Source organism: Chiloscyllium plagiosum, chromosome 16 (assembly GCF_004010195.1).
Source record: "Chiloscyllium plagiosum isolate BGI_BamShark_2017 chromosome 16, ASM401019v2, whole genome shotgun sequence".
Taxonomy (NCBI): Eukaryota; Metazoa; Chordata; class Chondrichthyes; order Orectolobiformes; family Hemiscylliidae; genus Chiloscyllium; species Chiloscyllium plagiosum.
In genome coordinates this window covers 69,657,951-69,676,065 of record NC_057725.1, presented here as the reverse complement: position 1 = coordinate 69,676,065, position 18,115 = coordinate 69,657,951, and the positions used below count along the sequence as shown (strand labels likewise).

Genomic DNA, 18,115 nt, shown 5'->3' with positions numbered 1-18,115 from the left:
AAGACTCCTGCACTAGCTGCCTACCTCTCTTACCCTTCCTGGAGTTAACCCATCTATGTGACTGTATCTGAGGCTTTCCCCCCTTCCTATAACTGCCATCTATCACATACTGTTGTTGCTGTTGCAAATTCCTCATTGCTTCTATTTGTCTCTCCAACCGATCCACTTGATCTGATAAGATTTGCATCCAACAGCATTTATGGCAGCTATAATCCGCAGTAACCCTTAAACTATCTTCCACATCTGACAAGAAGTACATATCATTGCAAAGGCCATTTTTGCTCCTTCACAATCTACAGACCCAGAAAATAACACCGTCTTATTCCTCTACAAACACTGCCCCAGGTTAAATTAATAGCTATGGCTTATATTTTAAGTTTAATCAAGAGACTTATCTCCAAAAACATATAATCAAGAAAGAATCCACTGTACTCACTACTGCAGCCTTTCTCTTGGACAGACTTAAAACAACAAATAACTTGGGCTGAATGGCAACTTTCCATGCTGCAAACGTCTATGATTTTAGGAATAGGTTCGCAACAAGAGGCTGAGTCAAGTGATGCTGTCTGACTGAATATTTGTGATATTGTGGAATACGTATCTTGGTTTGACCGTGGGTTGGAGGATCTGAGCTACAGGGAGAGGCTGAACAGGCTGGAGCTGTTTTCCCTGGAGCGTCGGAGGCTGAGGAGTGACTTTATAGAGGTTTACAAAATTATGAGGGGCATGGATAGGATAAATAGACGAATTTTTCCTGGGGTCAGGGAGTCCAGATCTAGAGGTCATAGGTTTAGGGTGAGAGGGGAAAGATATAAAAGAGACCTAAGGGGCAAATGTTTCATGCAGAGGGTGGTGCGTGTATGGAATGAGCTGCCAGAGGATGTGGTGGAGGCTGGTACAATTGCAATATATAAGAGGCATTTGGATGGGTATATGAATAGGAAGGGTTTGGAGGGATATGGGCCGGGTGCTGGCAGGTGGGAATAGATTGGGTTAGGATATCTGGTCGGCATGGACGGGTTGGACCGAAGGATCTGTTTCCGTGCTGTACATCTCTATCACTCTGACTCTAAATAAACTGGGTCCAAAACAAAAAAATCAGGTGTGGTTCTGCTGCGAATGTCCAACTAGGATTGGGTCAGAAGGTGGGTTGCTATGGTTGTTCTCAACAAGCAACAGCCTTGATGGCTCTTTTATGTTCCCACGAGTACATTGTGTGCTCTCTGCTATAGATTTATGTTCGGAGTACAGATATTGACCGGACTCTGATGAGTGCTGAGGCAGATCTGGCTGGCTTCTACCCTCCACATGGACAACAGGTCTTCCGTACCAATCTTAGCTGGCAGCCAATCCCTGTGCATACAGTGCCAACGATGGATGACTGGGCAAGTATCCCAAATACCTTGGCTAAAAGGCAACAGTGTCCCTGTGGTGAGGGCTGAGGTGAGAGGAGGGTGGGGAGCTAGCCCTCTCACTGGGCCCATGGAGAGAGGGCTGGAGTGGGAGGACAGTAGGGAGCTGGTCCTCTCACTGGGCCCATGGGGAGGGGGCTGGGGTGTGAGGAGGGTGGGGAGCCGGCCGTATCACTGGGCCCATGGGGAGACGGCTGGGGTAAGAGGAGGGTGGGGAGCTGGTCCTCTCACTGGGCCCATGGGGAGAGGGCTGGGGTAAGAGGAGAGTTGGGAGCTGGCCCTATCACTGGGCCCGTGGGGAGAGGGCTGGCGTAAGAGGAAGGTCGGGAGCTGGCCCTATCACTGGGCCCGTGGGGAGAGGGCTGGGGTGGGAGGAGGCTGGAGGTTTGGATCCTGGGGTTGGGAATCCATAGCACTGGCTTTGTAAGCAAAGAGGAGGGGGTGGTTGATGACCCTGGCACTGGGTCTGTGGGGGGAAGGGGGCGGATATTGACCCCAACACTGGAACTGAACCAATGTGAATCATTTCAGTTGCTGCTGTACCCATTGAGAAACTGCCCTCGCTTTGAGCAGTTGCAGAATGAGACGAAGAATTGTTGGGAATACAAGAAGACCATGCAAGACAACCGGGTGAGTGTTGAGCATAGATAACAAATGAGTCTGTCTAATCTCTGTTCTGTCAACCACTCACTGGCACACTGCCTCTTCCCCAGGGTATCTTTTTTTTTTCTATTTGCTTCATTCTTCTTCTCTGTCTTTTAACTCACCACTTTCAGACTCGTGCTTCTCATTTATCTGTTTCCAGAAGCTCCCAAACTTGCTAATTATTTACAGTATTTCCTGTTTTCCTTTCGTAGTGATAGTCCGAGATTATTGCAGAGACCCTGCCTCTACTACTGTTATAGTGATTATCCAAGAAAGCCTATCTCTGAGCTGTAATGGTGATTACCACAGAGACCCTCCCTCTGAGGAGGCTCTAATGGAAATTACTACAGGAAGCCTCTCTCTCTCAGGGAAATGAATGGTGATTATCCTTCTTCGAGTGTAATGGTGATTAGTGAAGGACTTTGCATCCTCGACTATGACTGTGAGCATCATAAAGACCTTTCATCTCAGGCTATAGCAGTGATTATTGCACAAACCTTCCCTCTGGGGGAATCTTTAAAGATGATTATCATATGTACCCTGTCCCTCGGACTGTAACATTGATTACTGCAGAGGCCCTGTCTTTGGGTCTTTAGCAGAGAGACACCCCCTCTGAAGAGACGGTAATGGTAATGACTGTCGAAATGCACCCTCTGAAGTGACTGTAATCCTCTCCATGGGACTGTAACAGTAATGACTGCAGAGGGGACTGGAATGGAGATTGTCACAGAGACCTCTCTCGAGGACTGTAATGGTGATTACTGCAGAGACCCTTCATCCTAAACTCCACCAGTGATGACAACCTGTTCAGAGGGACGGTCACTATGGTAACAATAATACTTGCAGAGACCCTGCCTCTGGGATTGTAACATTGGTTATCATGCAGACCTTGATACTTAAGGGCTGTGATAATAATCCCCTTGGGCTGCAGTGTTGATTACTGCAGTCACCTTCTATCTGGCACTACAAAAGTGATTATCAGAGAGACCTTCCCTCTAGTGATTATCACAGAGATCTTCCCTCTAGGGGTGTTGTAATGACGAATATGGCAGAGACCATCTCCCTGGGTCTGTGCAATGGAGAATCCTGCAGAGACAGTCCATCCTTGAGTATAATAATGGGGCGGCATGGTAACCCACTGGTGAGTGTTGCTGCCTCACAGCAAGAGGAACTCAGGTTCGATTCTATCCTTGGAGACTGTGTGTAGTTTTCACATTATTCCTGTGTCTGAGTGGGTTTCTTCCAGTTGCTCCAGTTTCCTCTCTCAGCCCAAAAATGTGCAGGTGGATTGGCTGTGCTATGTTGCCCATAGCGTCCAGGGATGTGTAGATCAGGTTGATTAGCTATGGGGAATGCAGAGTTACAGGGATAGGATAAGGGGCTGGTCTGGGTGGGATGCTCTTTGGAGAGTCAGTGTGAACTTGACTGACCAAATGGCCTGCCTCCACACTGTAGGAATTCTATGAACAGTGAGTATCACAGAGACCTTCCCTCTGGAACTGTAATAGTGACTATCATGGAGATCCTCCCTCTGGGACTGTAACAATAATGACTGCAGAGACCCGCTCTCTGGGACTGTAACAATAACTTTTACAGAGACCCTTCTCTGATGAGCAGTAATGGTGATAATTGCAGAGACCCTCTCTCTGGGACTATAATGGTGATTATTGAAGAGACCCCCCTCTCTCCAATGTCAACCACATTCTTATGCCCATTAACCTGGATGTTTTGATGTAATATGTACTGTTTACTGGTTGCTGATGTAGGAATTCCTGAAGACGCTGGCTAAAAACACTGGAACTCCCTTTGCGAACCTGACACTATTTAATCTGTGGATGATTTATGATGCTCTGTTCTGTGAGGTGAGTTGTTTTGTGGGATTGCAAACTGGATATGGCAGGGGTGGAGGTTGAGCATGCGATGTAACATGCACACAGGCTTGTGTACATGTGCACAAATGCCTTCCCTTCAGAGTGACAATTGCACCACACTTCCCACTCTCGTGGTTTACCTCTACCTGTAGTTTCAGTCTGACCGCATATCAGACTTCTCATCACATGAACTTAAGAGTAGAGAGTGAATGGAGTTAATGTAAATTCTGACTGGCTGTCACCTTTAACCCATAATCAAAATCAGAATATGTATATATTTTAGTGCTTTTCACAGCCTCAAAATGCGCTGAAGTGTTCTGTAGCCACTGAAACAGTGTTTGGTTTGTTTCCACTGTTCTAATGTTGGAAATGCTGCAGCTAATTTGTAGACAGAAAGATCCCAAGAGCAGCCAAGTGACTGTGGCCATGCATTTGAGAGAAGGAATGTATGGCCTGCTCCAGGCAGTTTAAGGATGGTATATGATGGTTCCCCTAGTTTCTTACTTCACTTCGATCTAACTGCAACACGGTGTGCTTCAAAGAAGGTTTCAACCCTTGAGTGCTGTGACCTCAAGAACAGACACATTAGCTTAAAAGAAAGAACTTGTGTTTATTTCTCAACCTCAAATGGAATCTCAACAGTGCCCACTCGTACAGCACAAACGCACAAGTCTAGATGATTACAGAAGAGACTGCGTGTACTTTGTCAAGTTCAAAAAGTTACTCTTGTTATTATCTTTTGAGATGAAACCTGGAAGTGTTACAGGCCTGATAATTTTGGTTCAGTGACAGTAATGGTTCTGAGGATAAATTCAGAGACTTCCTACTTGAAAGAGCTTTGCAGGTTAGAGATGCAGTTAAGCCCCTGAAGTGAACATCTGACTGAGTTCTCAAAATCTACATTCTGGATTAGAGTGGTGCTGGAAAAGCACAGCAGTTCAGGCAGCATCCGAGGAGCAGGGAAATCGACGTTTCGGGCAAAAGCCCTCTCCTGATGAAGGGCTTTTGCCCGAAACATTGATTTCCTTGCTCCTCGGATGCTGCCTGAACTGCTGTGCTTTTCCAGCACCACTCTAATCCAGAATCTGGTTTCCAGCATCTGCAGTCATTGTTTTTACCTCTCAAAATCTACAGACAGAAGGATAGTCCTGCTATAAAATATAAGCCATGATGTAGAGGTGCCGGTGTTGGACTGGGGTGGACAAAGTTAAAAGTCACACAACACCAGGTTACAGTCCAACAGGTTTATTTGGAAGCACTAGCTTTCGGAGCTCTGGTACCTGATCAAGGAACAACGGTCCGAAAGCCAAAACTTCCAAATAAACCTGTAGGACTATAACCTGGTGTTGTGCGATTTTTAACATAAAATATAAGAACAAAGAGCAAGAGTAGGCAATACAGCCCCTTGAGTTCTGCTCTGTCATTTAATTCAATCATCTCAGCCTCAGTTCTGCTTTCCCATCTGGTCTCCACAACCCTTCAACCCATTAATTAAAAACCTGTCAAACTCCTCAAATTTTCTTAATGTCCCAGCATCCATTGCACTCTGGGATAGCAAATTCCACAGATTCATGGCCCTTTTGAGAGAAGTAATTCTTCCTTCTCTATATCTTTTATCTGCTACCTCTTATCCTAAAACTATGCACTCTCAGTCTAGATTGCTGTAAATGAAGAAACCTATCAATGCCGACTTGTCACTCCTCCTTAGCATCTTATATACCTCCATTATATTTCCCCTCGTACCTCTAAAGTATAGGCTAAAATTGCTCAATCTTTCTTCATAAGACAAACCCTTCATGTCTGGAATTAATCTAGTGAATAACTTTTGAACTGTCTCCACTGCAACTCGAGTAAGGGGACCAAAATTACAAACCGTACTCCAGGTATACTCTCTCTTGTCTTGAACAGTTGCAGCAACGATTCCCAACTTTTATATTCTATTTCTTTAACAATAAATGCCAAGATAGTTTTTGCCTTCCTTATTACCTCCTCTGACTGCATTCCAGTTTTCTGCCTCTGAATGGATTCTGGACAGGATTCTTCCTTTGTTGGGTGGGATCTCTTCTCTCTTTGCTCTCTCTCTCCCAAACTGTCTGACATTCTGAGAGCAGCCTCATGTCAGTGTTGTATTTTTTTTAACACAAGCTGGTTTCAGTCAAGTGACTATAGTATCAGTGTTCTCACATGGATGGTCCCTGATGACATGAACATTGAAGTGTGAGAGAAAGGGGAGGGGGTTAAAATTTGTCCATTTACATCTCCTTGTGATCCAATTTCTTGACCTTTTACTCTGTCACTTTTCTTCTACATTATCTTGGTGGGCTCGTCGTGCATCAGTTTCAAAAGAAGCAGTTAACTTTATAGGAGTCATCCTGTTGCATCTATGATATCTCCCCTCAAAGGAATGGTAGGATACAGAGGGTAATAGTGGGAGGATGTTTGTCAAATTAGAGGCCTGGGACTAGTGGTGTACCTCAGGTGTCAGTGCTGGGCCCATTGCTGTTTGTTATCTACATCAATGATTTAGATGAGAATGATTAGTAAGTTTGCAAATGATACTGAAGTAGGCAGTATTATGAGGAAGGTTATCAGAAATTGCAGTAGGACCTTGATCAGCTGGGGAAGTGGGCCGCGAATTGGCAAATAGATAAGTGTGAGGTGTTGCATTTTGCAAAGTCAAATCAAGGGAGTTTCATGGTGAGTGGTAGGGCCTTAAGGAGTGTAGTGGAACAGAGGGACCTTGGAGTTCAGGTGCACAGTTCTCTGAAAATGGAGAGACAGATAGACAGGGCATTGAAGGAGGTTTCTGACACACTGGCCTTCATCAGTCAGGACATTGAGTACACGTGTGGAGAAGTTATGTTGCAGTTGTACAGGGCGTTGGTGAGGCCGCACTTCGAGTACTGTGTTCAGTTTTGGTCACCTTACTGTAGGAAAGATGTTATTAAACTGGGAAGAGTGCAGAAGAAATGTACAAGGATGTTGCCAGGACTCCAAGGGACTGAGTCATAGGGAGAGGTCAGACAAGCTAGGACTTCTTTCTTTCGAGTGTAGGAGACTGAGGGGGGATCTTATAGAAGTGTATAAGATCATGAGAGGCATGGATAGGGTGAATACACTCGGTCTTTTTCCCAGGGATGGGGAATCGAGGACAAGAGGGCATCAGTTTAAGGTTAGAGGGGAAAGAATAAAAGGGAACCTGAGGGGCAACATTTTTAGAGGGTAGTTTGCATATAGAATGAGCTGCCAGCAGGAGTGGTTGAGGCGGGTACATTAACAACATTTGAAAGGTATTTGTACAAATATCTGGGTAGGAAAGGTTTAGGAGGGTATGGGCCAAGTGCAGGGAAATGGGGTTAGCGTGGATGGACATTTTGGTCAGTATGGACCAGTTTGGGCTGGAGGGCCTCTCTTCATGCTGTACAACTTTGACTCTACAAGAACCGGGTGACCAGAAATTTATTGTGATTGGTTCTGATTTAGTTGTTGCTAAGCAATTGAACTGTTCCAAACAAGATGTAGGTGGCCTTTCCAGGGTGTGCACTCTCCTGGGAACTGGCCAATGAGTTGTCTTACTCCATTTAGCTCTATGTTCTTGGTTTTCAACTCCCCAACCAGAAGAAACATCCTCCCTGCATCTAGTCTGTCCAGTCCTGTTAGAATTATATACATTTTAATCAGATCCCCTTTCATTCTTCTGAACTCTAGTGAATACAGTTGAACCACCTTTTCACTGGGCTGCTGGTCCAAGATTGTTTGAGGTGGAGCCCATCCTGACAATACGGTTCCTTCCTTTCCCCATATTGATGCCAGTACCCCTGAAATGGAACCTTTCTTTCTTGCACCATGTGTCTACTTCCCTGATTTTCTTATCTCTATTCCAATTTGCATGTGGCTCAGGTAATAATTCAGTGATGACCATCCTTGCAGTTCTATTTTTTAATTTTGTTCCTAATTCCTGATTTTCCCCAAACAGGACCTCTTGCCTCTGCTGCTGGTCTCACCATGGACCACAACAACTGGATCCTACTCCTCCTACTTCAATATTTCTTGAAGCTGGTCAAGTTATCCCATACCTCAGCACCAGGCAGGGAACTCACAACAGGAGACCCTCCATCCTGCTCACAAAGAATACCATGTCCTTATAGAGCATCCTACCACTTTACTTTGTGCTTAAAAGCTAGTGGGTGGGGTGGTCTATATACTGACCGGAAGGTAAAGGCAGTTGTAGTTTCATGTTCTTGGATTCCATGAGTTGCACAAATGACCCTAGTTTGGACAATTTAACTATTGGTTCAATCGTTTAGCAACAGTGGAAGTTTGTAGATTTCCTTGAGCTCTCAGTGAATGATTGTTTGAAATTGCTTCATCACTGGGGATTGACTTGAGATTCGGGGTGTGAGAGAGAGAGAGAGAGCAAGACTTCCCATTCTTTATCCTTGTCTATGCTGAAGTAGCTGCTGCTAAGAAGACCATTTATCTACTTCTAATTCCACAATCTCTTTATTTTTCAAAGCTGACAGGTCTCCCAGTATGCAAAGTTATCACAAACATATGAATTAAACCAAATGCACATTTCTCAATGCTGAAGTCATTGTCTGTTCCACTGTTTTGACTTTGATATTACCATTTTGTGCAGATGGGTTTTATATGCAGTCGGCTCTGCTAACGTTTGCCCCAATCTCTGTTTAGGTGAGCATGTAACCATTCTTGGTCAGTATTCATCCTTTTCTAAAGGTCGATGAAGCACTCCAGTCATAAAATCAGATGCAAGAAAGCTGAAGAGCAACACTTCATTTTTACTGCAATCATAACATGATAAATGGGGAGTTGTCCACTTGATCAGTACAGTTCTCAGCGCAAGGAATTGCTCCAGGTCACTTTTAATGTTTCAATGGATTGTTTAGACCCCTTTTTGAACTTTCTGGCTTGGGGACTTAAACGATAAGAGAACTTTCTGTTACTTGGGCTGAGTTTAATTATGCCAACAGGTTTTGTTCCTCCTGAACTTTACCCTCCACCCCCACCTTACCCCAAAACTAGATTAAGTTTAACTTAGTTTAATTTGGCATCATGTTCGGCACAACATTGTGGTCCCAAGAGCCTGTTTGTGTGCTGTAAAGTTCTATGTTTTAAATCATTACCCAGAAGCAGTTTACTCCTTACACCAGGAGACTAGGTTTGCATCATAATTGCTTCTGAGATAAGGTGCCCTTGATATAAGGTTACAGTATATGCCTACCTTCAATACATCTCATTTCTCCTGACCTGTTGTTTCTGATAGACATAAATGATCTGGAGGAAGATATAAGTGATCTGATTAACAAGTTTATGGATGACATTAAGATTGGTGGATAAGCAGATAGTGAAGGGGACTGTCAGCAGAATATAGATAGATTGGAGGGTTGGGTGGAGAAATGGCAGATGGAGATCAATCTGGGCAAATGCGAGGTGATGCATTTTGGAAGATCCAATTCAAGAGCGAACTGTACAGTAAATGGAAAAGCCCTGAGGAACATTGATGTACAGAGGGATCTGGGTGTTCAGGTCCATTGTTCCCTGAAGGTGGCAACGCAGGTCAATAGAGTGGTCAATAGGGCATACGGCATGCTTTCCTTCATCAGACGGGGTATTGAGTACAAGAGTTGGCAAGTCATGTTCCAGTTGTACAGGATGTTAGCTTGGCTACATTTGGAATACTGCGTACAGTTCTGGTCATCACATTACCAAAAGGATGTGGATGTTTTGGAGAGGGAGCAGAGGAGGTTCATCAGGATGAAGAGAGGTTGAGTAGATTAGGATTATTTTCATTAGAAAGATGGAGGTTGAGGAGGAGACAAGATTGAGGTCTACAAAATCATGAGAGGTTTGGACAGGGTGGATAGCAAGAAGCTTGTTCCCAGAGTGGGGGGGGCTCAATTACTAGGGGTCACAGGTTAAAGGTGAGAGGCGAAAGGTTTAAGGGAGGTATACGTGGAATGTTCTTTACACAGAGGGTCGTGAGGGCCTGGAATGTGTTGCCGGTAGAGGTGGGCACAATCACGTCATTTAAGACGTACCCAGACAGATACATGAATGGGCAGAGAGCAGAGGGATATAGATCCTTAGAAAATAGGTGACCGGTTTAGACGAGGATCTGGATCGGCACGGACTGAAGGGCCTGTTCCTCTGCTGTAGTTTTCTTTGTTCTTAACCTAAAGTCTGTGGTTAATTAGAAACCTAAAAGTACAGTGACTGTTGCTAGACAACTCTTAAAATGAAAGTTATTACCTCTTGCCAATTTCCTGTTTTTTTTGACCATACCATTGCAGACTATTTATATCTAAATAATCATGCAGTGCCCTCTTCATTTGAACCTGCCTCCACATTTACAAATAGTACATTAATGTCATCCATACCTTAACTACTCATTTGAAGTTCTCACGTTTCCCTTGTTTTTCTGTATATCATTTTTAAAATCATTTTACAAACAGGAACAGCTTGTTCCTCAAGAAGGGTTAAGACCTGAAACGTTGACTTCTCCACCTCCTGATGCTGCCTGGCTTGCTGTGTTCTCCCAGTCTCCTATTTGTCTACTATTCAGCCCACTAATGGTTTTGAAAGTCTCTATAAAATCTCTTCTCAGCTGTCTTCTGTTAAAGTGAACAATCCCAGCTGCTTCAAGGATTTGCATCTTTCCAATAATATTCAAGCCAAAGACTAACAAGTTAAACATCACCTTCCTGCTCTTGTACTCTATGCCTCTCTCAATAAAGCTGAGAACACCGTATGCTTTATTCACTGCACCCTCCACTTGTCCTGACGCCTTCCATAATTTTTTCACATCCACACCCATGTCCCTCTGGTCTGATACCCCCTTTATAATTGTACCCCTTACTTTATGCACTCCTTCAGTGTTCTTCCTATTAAAGTGCATAACCTCACCTGCCACCTATCTGCTCGCTCACTCCTACTTGTCAATGCCCTTTTGGAGTTTCACACTGTCCTCCTCACAGGTTACTATTCTTCCCAATTTCACGTCACCTGATGATTTTGAAATTTTCCACTGCATACCAAGATCCAAATCACTGATATGTAACTCCACCACGAACTTTCCTCTGGCCTGTTCGTTGACTATTCCTGTCTCTTTCTTGTCATTCAGCCAATTTTGTATCCATGTTGCAACTACCCCTTTTCTCCCATGGCCGATAACTTTCCTCAAGTCCGTTATTTGATACTCTATCAAGCACCTTCTGGAAATCCATGTATATCACATTAACAGCTTTACCCTCACCGACCTTCTCTGTTATCTCTTCAGAAATATGGAGAGGCCCATACAATGCTCATAGAATCATACAGTAAAGAAGAGACCATTTTACATCAATCCGTGTAGCTAAAAATACATGACTGCCAACACTAGGCCCACTTTCCACATTAGGCCCATAGCCTTGAATGTTATGACACTTCAAAAGGTTATTAGGTTTCCTGCCTCAACTAATCTGAGGCATTGCATTTCAGACCCCTACCACCCTCTGGGTGAAAGAAATATTTTCTCATATTACCTCTAAATCTCCTGCCTTACACTTTTTAAAATTATGCCACTTGTTATTGACCAACAGGTACAACCGCTTTCTATTCATACTGACCGTGCCCCTCGTAATCTTATACCCCCCTATCAGGTCCCCCCAAGACCTTCTCTGCTCCAAAGAAAACAACCTGAGCTTACCTAGCCTCTCTCCATAGCTGAAATGCTCCATCCCAGGCAACCTCCTGGTGAATCTGCACTGCACCCCTTCCAATGCAATCAAGATTCTTCCTATAGTGTGGTGACCAGACCTGCATACGATACTCGAGCTCCGGCATGGCCAAAGTTCCAACATGACCACCCTCCTCTTACCTTCATCAGTCGAGGCATAGATTATAAGTGTCCAGTATGCCCTTAGTAATTACCCTACTAACCTGTCTAATTATCTTGATGGTTCTGTGGATGAGCACCCCAAGATCTTCCGTGTTTCCTAGTGTCTTGCCATTCTCGAGTGCTCCCTTGTCTTGATCCTTCTCTTAAAATGCGTAACTCAAATTTATCAGTTTCAGTTACATTGTTCACTGATCTGGTCAATCGTTTTATATTCTTCTGCAAACAAACACCTCACTGTAAACCACCCGGCCAATCTTTGTGTCACCCTTAAACTTACCATCTCTCCCATGTGGTCATCTCCAGCATTATGAGTATCACAAACTATAAAGGACCCAGCACTGATCCCTGTGGTATACCACTGCACATGTGCTCCAGTCACACAAACAGCCTTCTACCACCACCCTCTCTCTCCTGCCATAGAGGTCATTTTGGATGCAACTTGAGCAGTTACCCTGGATCCCATGAGCTTTTACCCTTTTTATCAGTTTCTCGTGTGGGAATTTGTCAAAGGCCTCCTGTAATCCATCTAAGCTACGTCAACTATTCTACACTAATGCAACCACTTGGTCACATCCTTGTAAAATTCCATCAGATTTGTTGGGCATGACCTCCCTTTGACAAAACCATGCTAACGATCCCTGATCGAACCTTGCCTCTCTAAGTGGAGATGATTTTTCTCCTTCATTATTTTCTCCATTAGTTTCCCTACCATGAGTGTAAGAATCTTTGATCTGCAGTTCCTCGGTCTATCTTTACCATCCTTCTTGTAAAGTGGACCTACATTAGTTGTCCTCCAGTCCTCTGGCATTTCCCCTGTGGCCACAAAAATTTGGGTCAGGTACCTATGATTTCCTCACTCATCTCCCACAGCAGCCTGGGATACAACTCATCTGGACCTGGTTATTTTCCCACTTTTAAATCCGCCAAGCACCTCCAATACCTTCTCACTCCTCATATTAAACTGCTCAAGAATTCCACAGTCCACCTTCTTGAATTCTGTACTTGATCCTTCTCCTCCTCCTGTGTCAAGAGAGATGTGATGTCCTCATTTTATCAGTGTTCTCTGGCTTCAAGAACTAATTGTCCACTGGACCCTAATAGACCCTTACTGTTTCTCTGGCTATTCTCTTCCCCAACAAACTTGTAGAATATCTCGGGATTCTCCCTAATCTTACCTGTTTTTTTTTAGATTAGATTAGATTAGATTACTTTACACTGTGGAAACAGGCCCTTCGGCCCAACAAGTCCACACCGACCCGCCGAAGCGCAACCCACCCATACCCCTACATTTGCCCCTTACCTAACGCTACGGACAATTCAGCGTGGCCAGTTCACCTGACCTGCACATCTTTGGGCTGTGGGAGGAAACCGGAGTCAGTTGCTTTCTTGAGAGCCCTCACTCCTGTACCTCCTATACCCCTCTGGGACCTCTGTTGTTTGCTGCCCTGTTCTGGAACCTGGGTTCAAATCCTTGCCATGGTCAGTGATGGAATTTCAATTTAATTTTTAAAAAAAATCTAGAGTGAAGCGTCTAATGGTGAGTATGAAGCCAATTGTTGATAGTCGACAAAAACCAATCGAGTTCACTCCCTTTGGGGAGGGAAATCTGTCACCCTGCCTACGTGAGACCTCATACCCACAGCAATATGGTTGACTCTTAATTACTCTCTTGGTATGAGGAATGGGCAATAAATGCTGGCTTTGCCAGCGGTGTCCTCATTCCATGAATAGATTTTTAAAAAGGTTTTTACCACTTGGTGGTAGGGGAGTTAAGTGTTACAGCACAGACAGACACCAAATCTGTTTTGGTCCCTCTATTTGTGACACAGTCCAATAAAACTGTCACAGACCCCCCCCCCCCCAATAATTACTCTCATGGTTCCTGTCCAGACTTGTGAATAACCAAGCCTTTGTGAATAATTAATTTCAGACACTGATTTTGTATCTCAAACAAAAGACTTAACTATTTATTAAATACACAATCACTTTAGCAGAAACAGAAAAAAAACAAGATACGCTGATTAAAGTTTATGCTTTAAACCTGAAACATTTGTTTTCAGCTCCCAACAGACAGGCACACACAACAGACAGACAGACCTTCTCAGTTCATTCAGGCAAAGGTAGTAAGACCTCCATCTCAGCTTTCTACTCTTTAGGCTTTTGGAAGTTGGTGTGCCAGGTTAGGCAGGGACCTTTCAAATCTTCATGCTGACTTCTCAGCAGCCAAGGTGATCTTTTCAGAAAACATAATCCAAAAAAAAACAATTTATAGTCCTGGTTCTGCCCTAATATGTTGATTGTTTCTTCAATTACCATTCAATATCTGCCATATACTTGAACATAAGGTATCTTACAAACTTGTCAGAAGCAGGTCCCAGGTACTGACCTTGTTAATAGCCAACTTCTGCTATCTGTTCAAATAAAATGCCTTTCCCATTGTTGCTGTGTCTGTAGAAATCCTTTTAATCAGGAATCAGTCTGCAACTAACCTCCAGGTCTTGCCTTGAACAAAGTTTGGTCAGTTTAAAAAAAATAAAAATCTTTGAGAGTTCTAACAGTGTGTTTTGAGATCAGATATGTGGTCCATTTTCTTTTGGTGGAGTGTCTGAGAAGGTTTAATGCAGGTCATGGTTAAAACTAAATTCAAACCTTGTGATTATTTACCTGCCCTTGAGGCTCACTGACCACCTGTTATTTTCTAGGGGCATATTGGGTGTCCTTTCAGGGACTTGAGGCCAGTTGTGGAAACTAGGATAAGCTCTGTGTCTCTGGACAGTCCTAATAAATTCTTGTTCTAACATCTTCCTTGGGCAGCAAGTTCACAACTTCACTCTCCCATCCTGGGCCACGCCAGAGCAGATGGAACACTTGAGACAACTGAAGGAATTTGGCATCCGATCGGAGTTTGGACTCTACCAGACAAAGGAGAAATCACGGCTGCAAGGGGTTGAGTGAATGTCATCACCTCTTAGTGATGCTGTCTCAGTATCCTTACCTCGCCCACTCCTCTCTGTCATGCTGACTGCATTCCTCAGGGACCGTTGCTTGCCCACTGTTCTATGTTCTAGTGTTTTAATATAAGTGAGATTACACAATCTAGGATTATAATGTGCAATCAGAAGGGTAAAGATTTCTAATGGATTAATGGGAATAGATTTGCATACAGTGACTGATTTCAGTCACTGTACACACCAGTCCTTGGAGGGTCAGGTTTCACATTAACTCTCCCCACACTGACCTGTCCCTTGTTTCACAGTAATTGTCCCCAAACTGACCAGTCTGCGGAGGGTCTGGTGTCACAGTAAATGTGTCAGAGGTATTATAACCTTTAGAGTTAATGTTCTGGTATGGGGTCCAGTTGTTTATCTGTATTCCTTTACTGTTTGTAAAAATGTGTTTATTTTTGCAGGCGTGCTCCTCAAACAAATCCTCGAAAATATTACTCGCTCAATAAATGAGACCAATTCTACTCCCCATCTCAAAATGATCATGTATTCAGCGGTGAGTCACCTGAGATTGAAGAGGATCAAAGTGTTGGGTATAAATGATTGATGGGATTAAATATCCCACCATGACAGGATAATGTAAAAAAATCACATTTTATGCTATGTCATTAACATTTTGATCAATGGTGATCTGTGGAAGGCCAACATGTACTTGCTTCCTGGTTGTCAGTGTTGATTCTGAACCCGCCATGGAGGGTCAGTATTAACCTCCACCTCCATACAGTGAGTCAGTGTTCAACACCGTCTGGGGGCAGTGACTCAGTGTTGAGCACAACTCGGTTTGCTTGTACCTGCAATCCATTTAGTCTAATGATTGATTGTATTCTGAATTTCATCTCTGTTCACAGCATGACACCACTATTATAGCCCTTCAAATGGCTCTGGGTATTTACAGCCTTGCTCCAACATATGCTGCCTGCCACATATTTGAGCTTTACAAAGAGACAAACGGGTAGGTTCTGAAATTGTTTTCAAGATGTCTGCCCTGCACAGTCACAGTTCATGCTTCATTTCCCCAGGGCTCTGAATGTCATTGTTCCATTCTCTCGTGATAATATTGGAGGGTCCAACTAACACTCAGCCTGTATACATATCCGGAACTCAGCATGTTGCAAATCCAGAGAGTCAGGATACCTGCCAGTTCTTTGATTTATGCATTTTCTTTTTTAGGGCAGTTACTGTGCAACCAGATGCTCCAAGTGGCCTAATCAGACTAAACAAAAATTGGGACGGGTTAATAGGCAGAGAGAAGGAACAAATGAAAATGTTCATAGGTTAGCAGGTTATGAATAGTAGAGTGTTATTTCTTATTTACATAAATGATCTGGATGTGAATGTACAAAGCATGATTAGTTGGTTTGCGGATGATACGAAATTAGGAGATATCATTGGCGAGGAAGGTTATCAGACATTATAGAGGGACCTTGATCAGATGGGGAAGGGGCTGCGGGTTGGTAAATATAATTCAATACACATAAGTGTGAGATGTTGCATTTTGGAAAGTCAAACCAGGGTAGGATTTATACAGTAAATGGTGAGGCGCTGAGGAGTGTTGTGGAACAGAGGGACCTAGGAGTACAAATACATAGTTCATTGAAAGTGGTGTCACAGGTAGACAGGGGTGGTGATGAAGGCTGGCTTTCATTGGTTGAGGCATTGATGTTACAGTTATATAAGTCATTGGTGAGGCTGCAGTTGGAGTATTGTGCACAGATTTGGTCACCCTGTTATAAGAAAGACATAGTTAAACTGGAAGGAGTGCAAAGAAGATTTACAAGTATGTTGCCAAGGCTAGTAGGTCCTGAGTTACAGGGAGAGGTTGGCCAGGATAGGACTTTATTCCTTGGGATGTTGGAGAATGAAGGGCGACCTTATAGAGGTGTATAAAATCATGAGGGGCATTGATAGGATGAATACATGTAGTCTTTTTCCCAAGGATGGAGAATTGAAAACAATACGGCATAGGTTTAAGGTGAGAGGGGAAAGATTTAAGAAGGATCTGAGGAGCAACCTCTTACAGAGGGTGGTGCCTATGAGGAATGGGCTGCCAGAGAACATAGTTGAGGCAGGTACAATAGCAACATTTAAAAAAAAAAAATTTGGATAGGTACATGGATGGGAAGGGTTTAGCGGGGTATGGACCAAATCCATGCAGTTGGATCTAACTGAGTGAGTGCCATGGTCAGCATGGACCAGTTTGGGCCAAAGAGCCTGTTTCCATGCTGTATAACTCTCTGACTCTGAGTGCTGCAAGCATCAGTGTTGGTACCTCAGCTGTTAACAATCTCGATGAATGAGTTAGATAAAGAGATAGAGAATCACGTTTCGGGGTTGCTGATATATCGCTAGGTGAGAATGTCAGATGCTCAGAGCACTCTCTGTTAAGAGATATAGACACATTGAGTGAATGGACAGCAGGATGGCAAATGGAATGTAATATGGGGAAATGTGAAGTTAGTCACTTCATTCATCAGAATAGAAAAGCAGATTTTTAAAAAAAAGGCATTATTGTTTTAAATCTTTGATATCCACATAGTTGTATGTATATAAGGAACATGGGCGGCACAGTGACTTAGTGGTTAGCACTGCCGGCTCACAGCACCAGGGTCTCAGGTTCGATTCCAGCCTTGGGCGACTGTCTGTGTGGAGTTTGCACATTCTCCCCGAGTCTGCGTGGGTTTCCTCTGGGTGCTCCAGTTTCCTCCCACAGTCCAAAGATGTGCAGGTCCGGTGAATTAGTCATGTTAAATTGCCCATAGTGTTAGGCAGAGGGAAATGGGTCTGGGTGGGTTACTCTTCGGAAGGTCGGTGTGGACTGGTTGGGCCGAAGGGCCTGTTTCCACACTGTAGGGAATATAGAACATAGAAAGTACAGCACAGAACAGGCCCTTCAGCCCACGATGTTGTGCTGACCACTGATCCTCATGTATGCACCCTCAAATTTCTGTGACCATATGCATGTCCAGGAGTCTCTTAAATGTCCCCAATGACCCTGCCTCCATAGCTGCTGCTGGCAATGCATTCCATGCTCTCTCAACTCTCTGTGTAAAGAACCTGCCTCTGACATCTCCTCTACACTTTCCTCCAACCAGCTTAAAACTATGACCCCTCGTGTTAGTCATTTCTAACCTGGGAAATAGCCTCTGGCTATCGACTCTATCTATGCCTCTCATTACCTTGTATACCTCAATTAGGTCCCCTCTTCTCCTCCTTTTCTCCAATGAAAAAAGTCCGAGCTCAGTCAACCTCTCCTCATAAGATAAGCCCTCCAGTCCAGGCAGCATC

At 43.9% G+C, this 18,115-nt stretch overlaps 2 protein-coding genes across 2 annotated transcripts in view; one reads left to right on the top strand and one right to left on the bottom strand.

The window, feature by feature from the left end:
- The window catches only part of LOC122558004 (lysosomal acid phosphatase-like), a 45,838-nt gene that overhangs the window by 21,274 nt on the left and 6,449 nt on the right, over positions 1–18,115 (top strand). The window contains exons 4-9 of the mRNA XM_043706321.1: positions 1,233–1,385; positions 1,944–2,042; positions 3,824–3,919; positions 14,640–14,772; positions 15,235–15,326; positions 15,679–15,782. Coding sequence (XP_043562256.1) covers positions 1,233–1,385; positions 1,944–2,042; positions 3,824–3,919; positions 14,640–14,772; positions 15,235–15,326; positions 15,679–15,782 — 677 coding nt within the window. The remainder of the gene's footprint in view (positions 1–1,232; positions 1,386–1,943; positions 2,043–3,823; positions 3,920–14,639; positions 14,773–15,234; positions 15,327–15,678; positions 15,783–18,115) is intronic.
- Positions 13,500–18,115, bottom strand: part of acp2 (acid phosphatase 2, lysosomal) — a 121,056-nt gene continuing 116,440 nt past the window's right edge. The window contains exon 11 of the mRNA XM_043706324.1: positions 13,500–14,058. Within this exon, the coding sequence (XP_043562259.1) occupies positions 14,042–14,058 (17 nt within the window). The 3' untranslated portion in view covers positions 13,500–14,041. The remainder of the gene's footprint in view (positions 14,059–18,115) is intronic.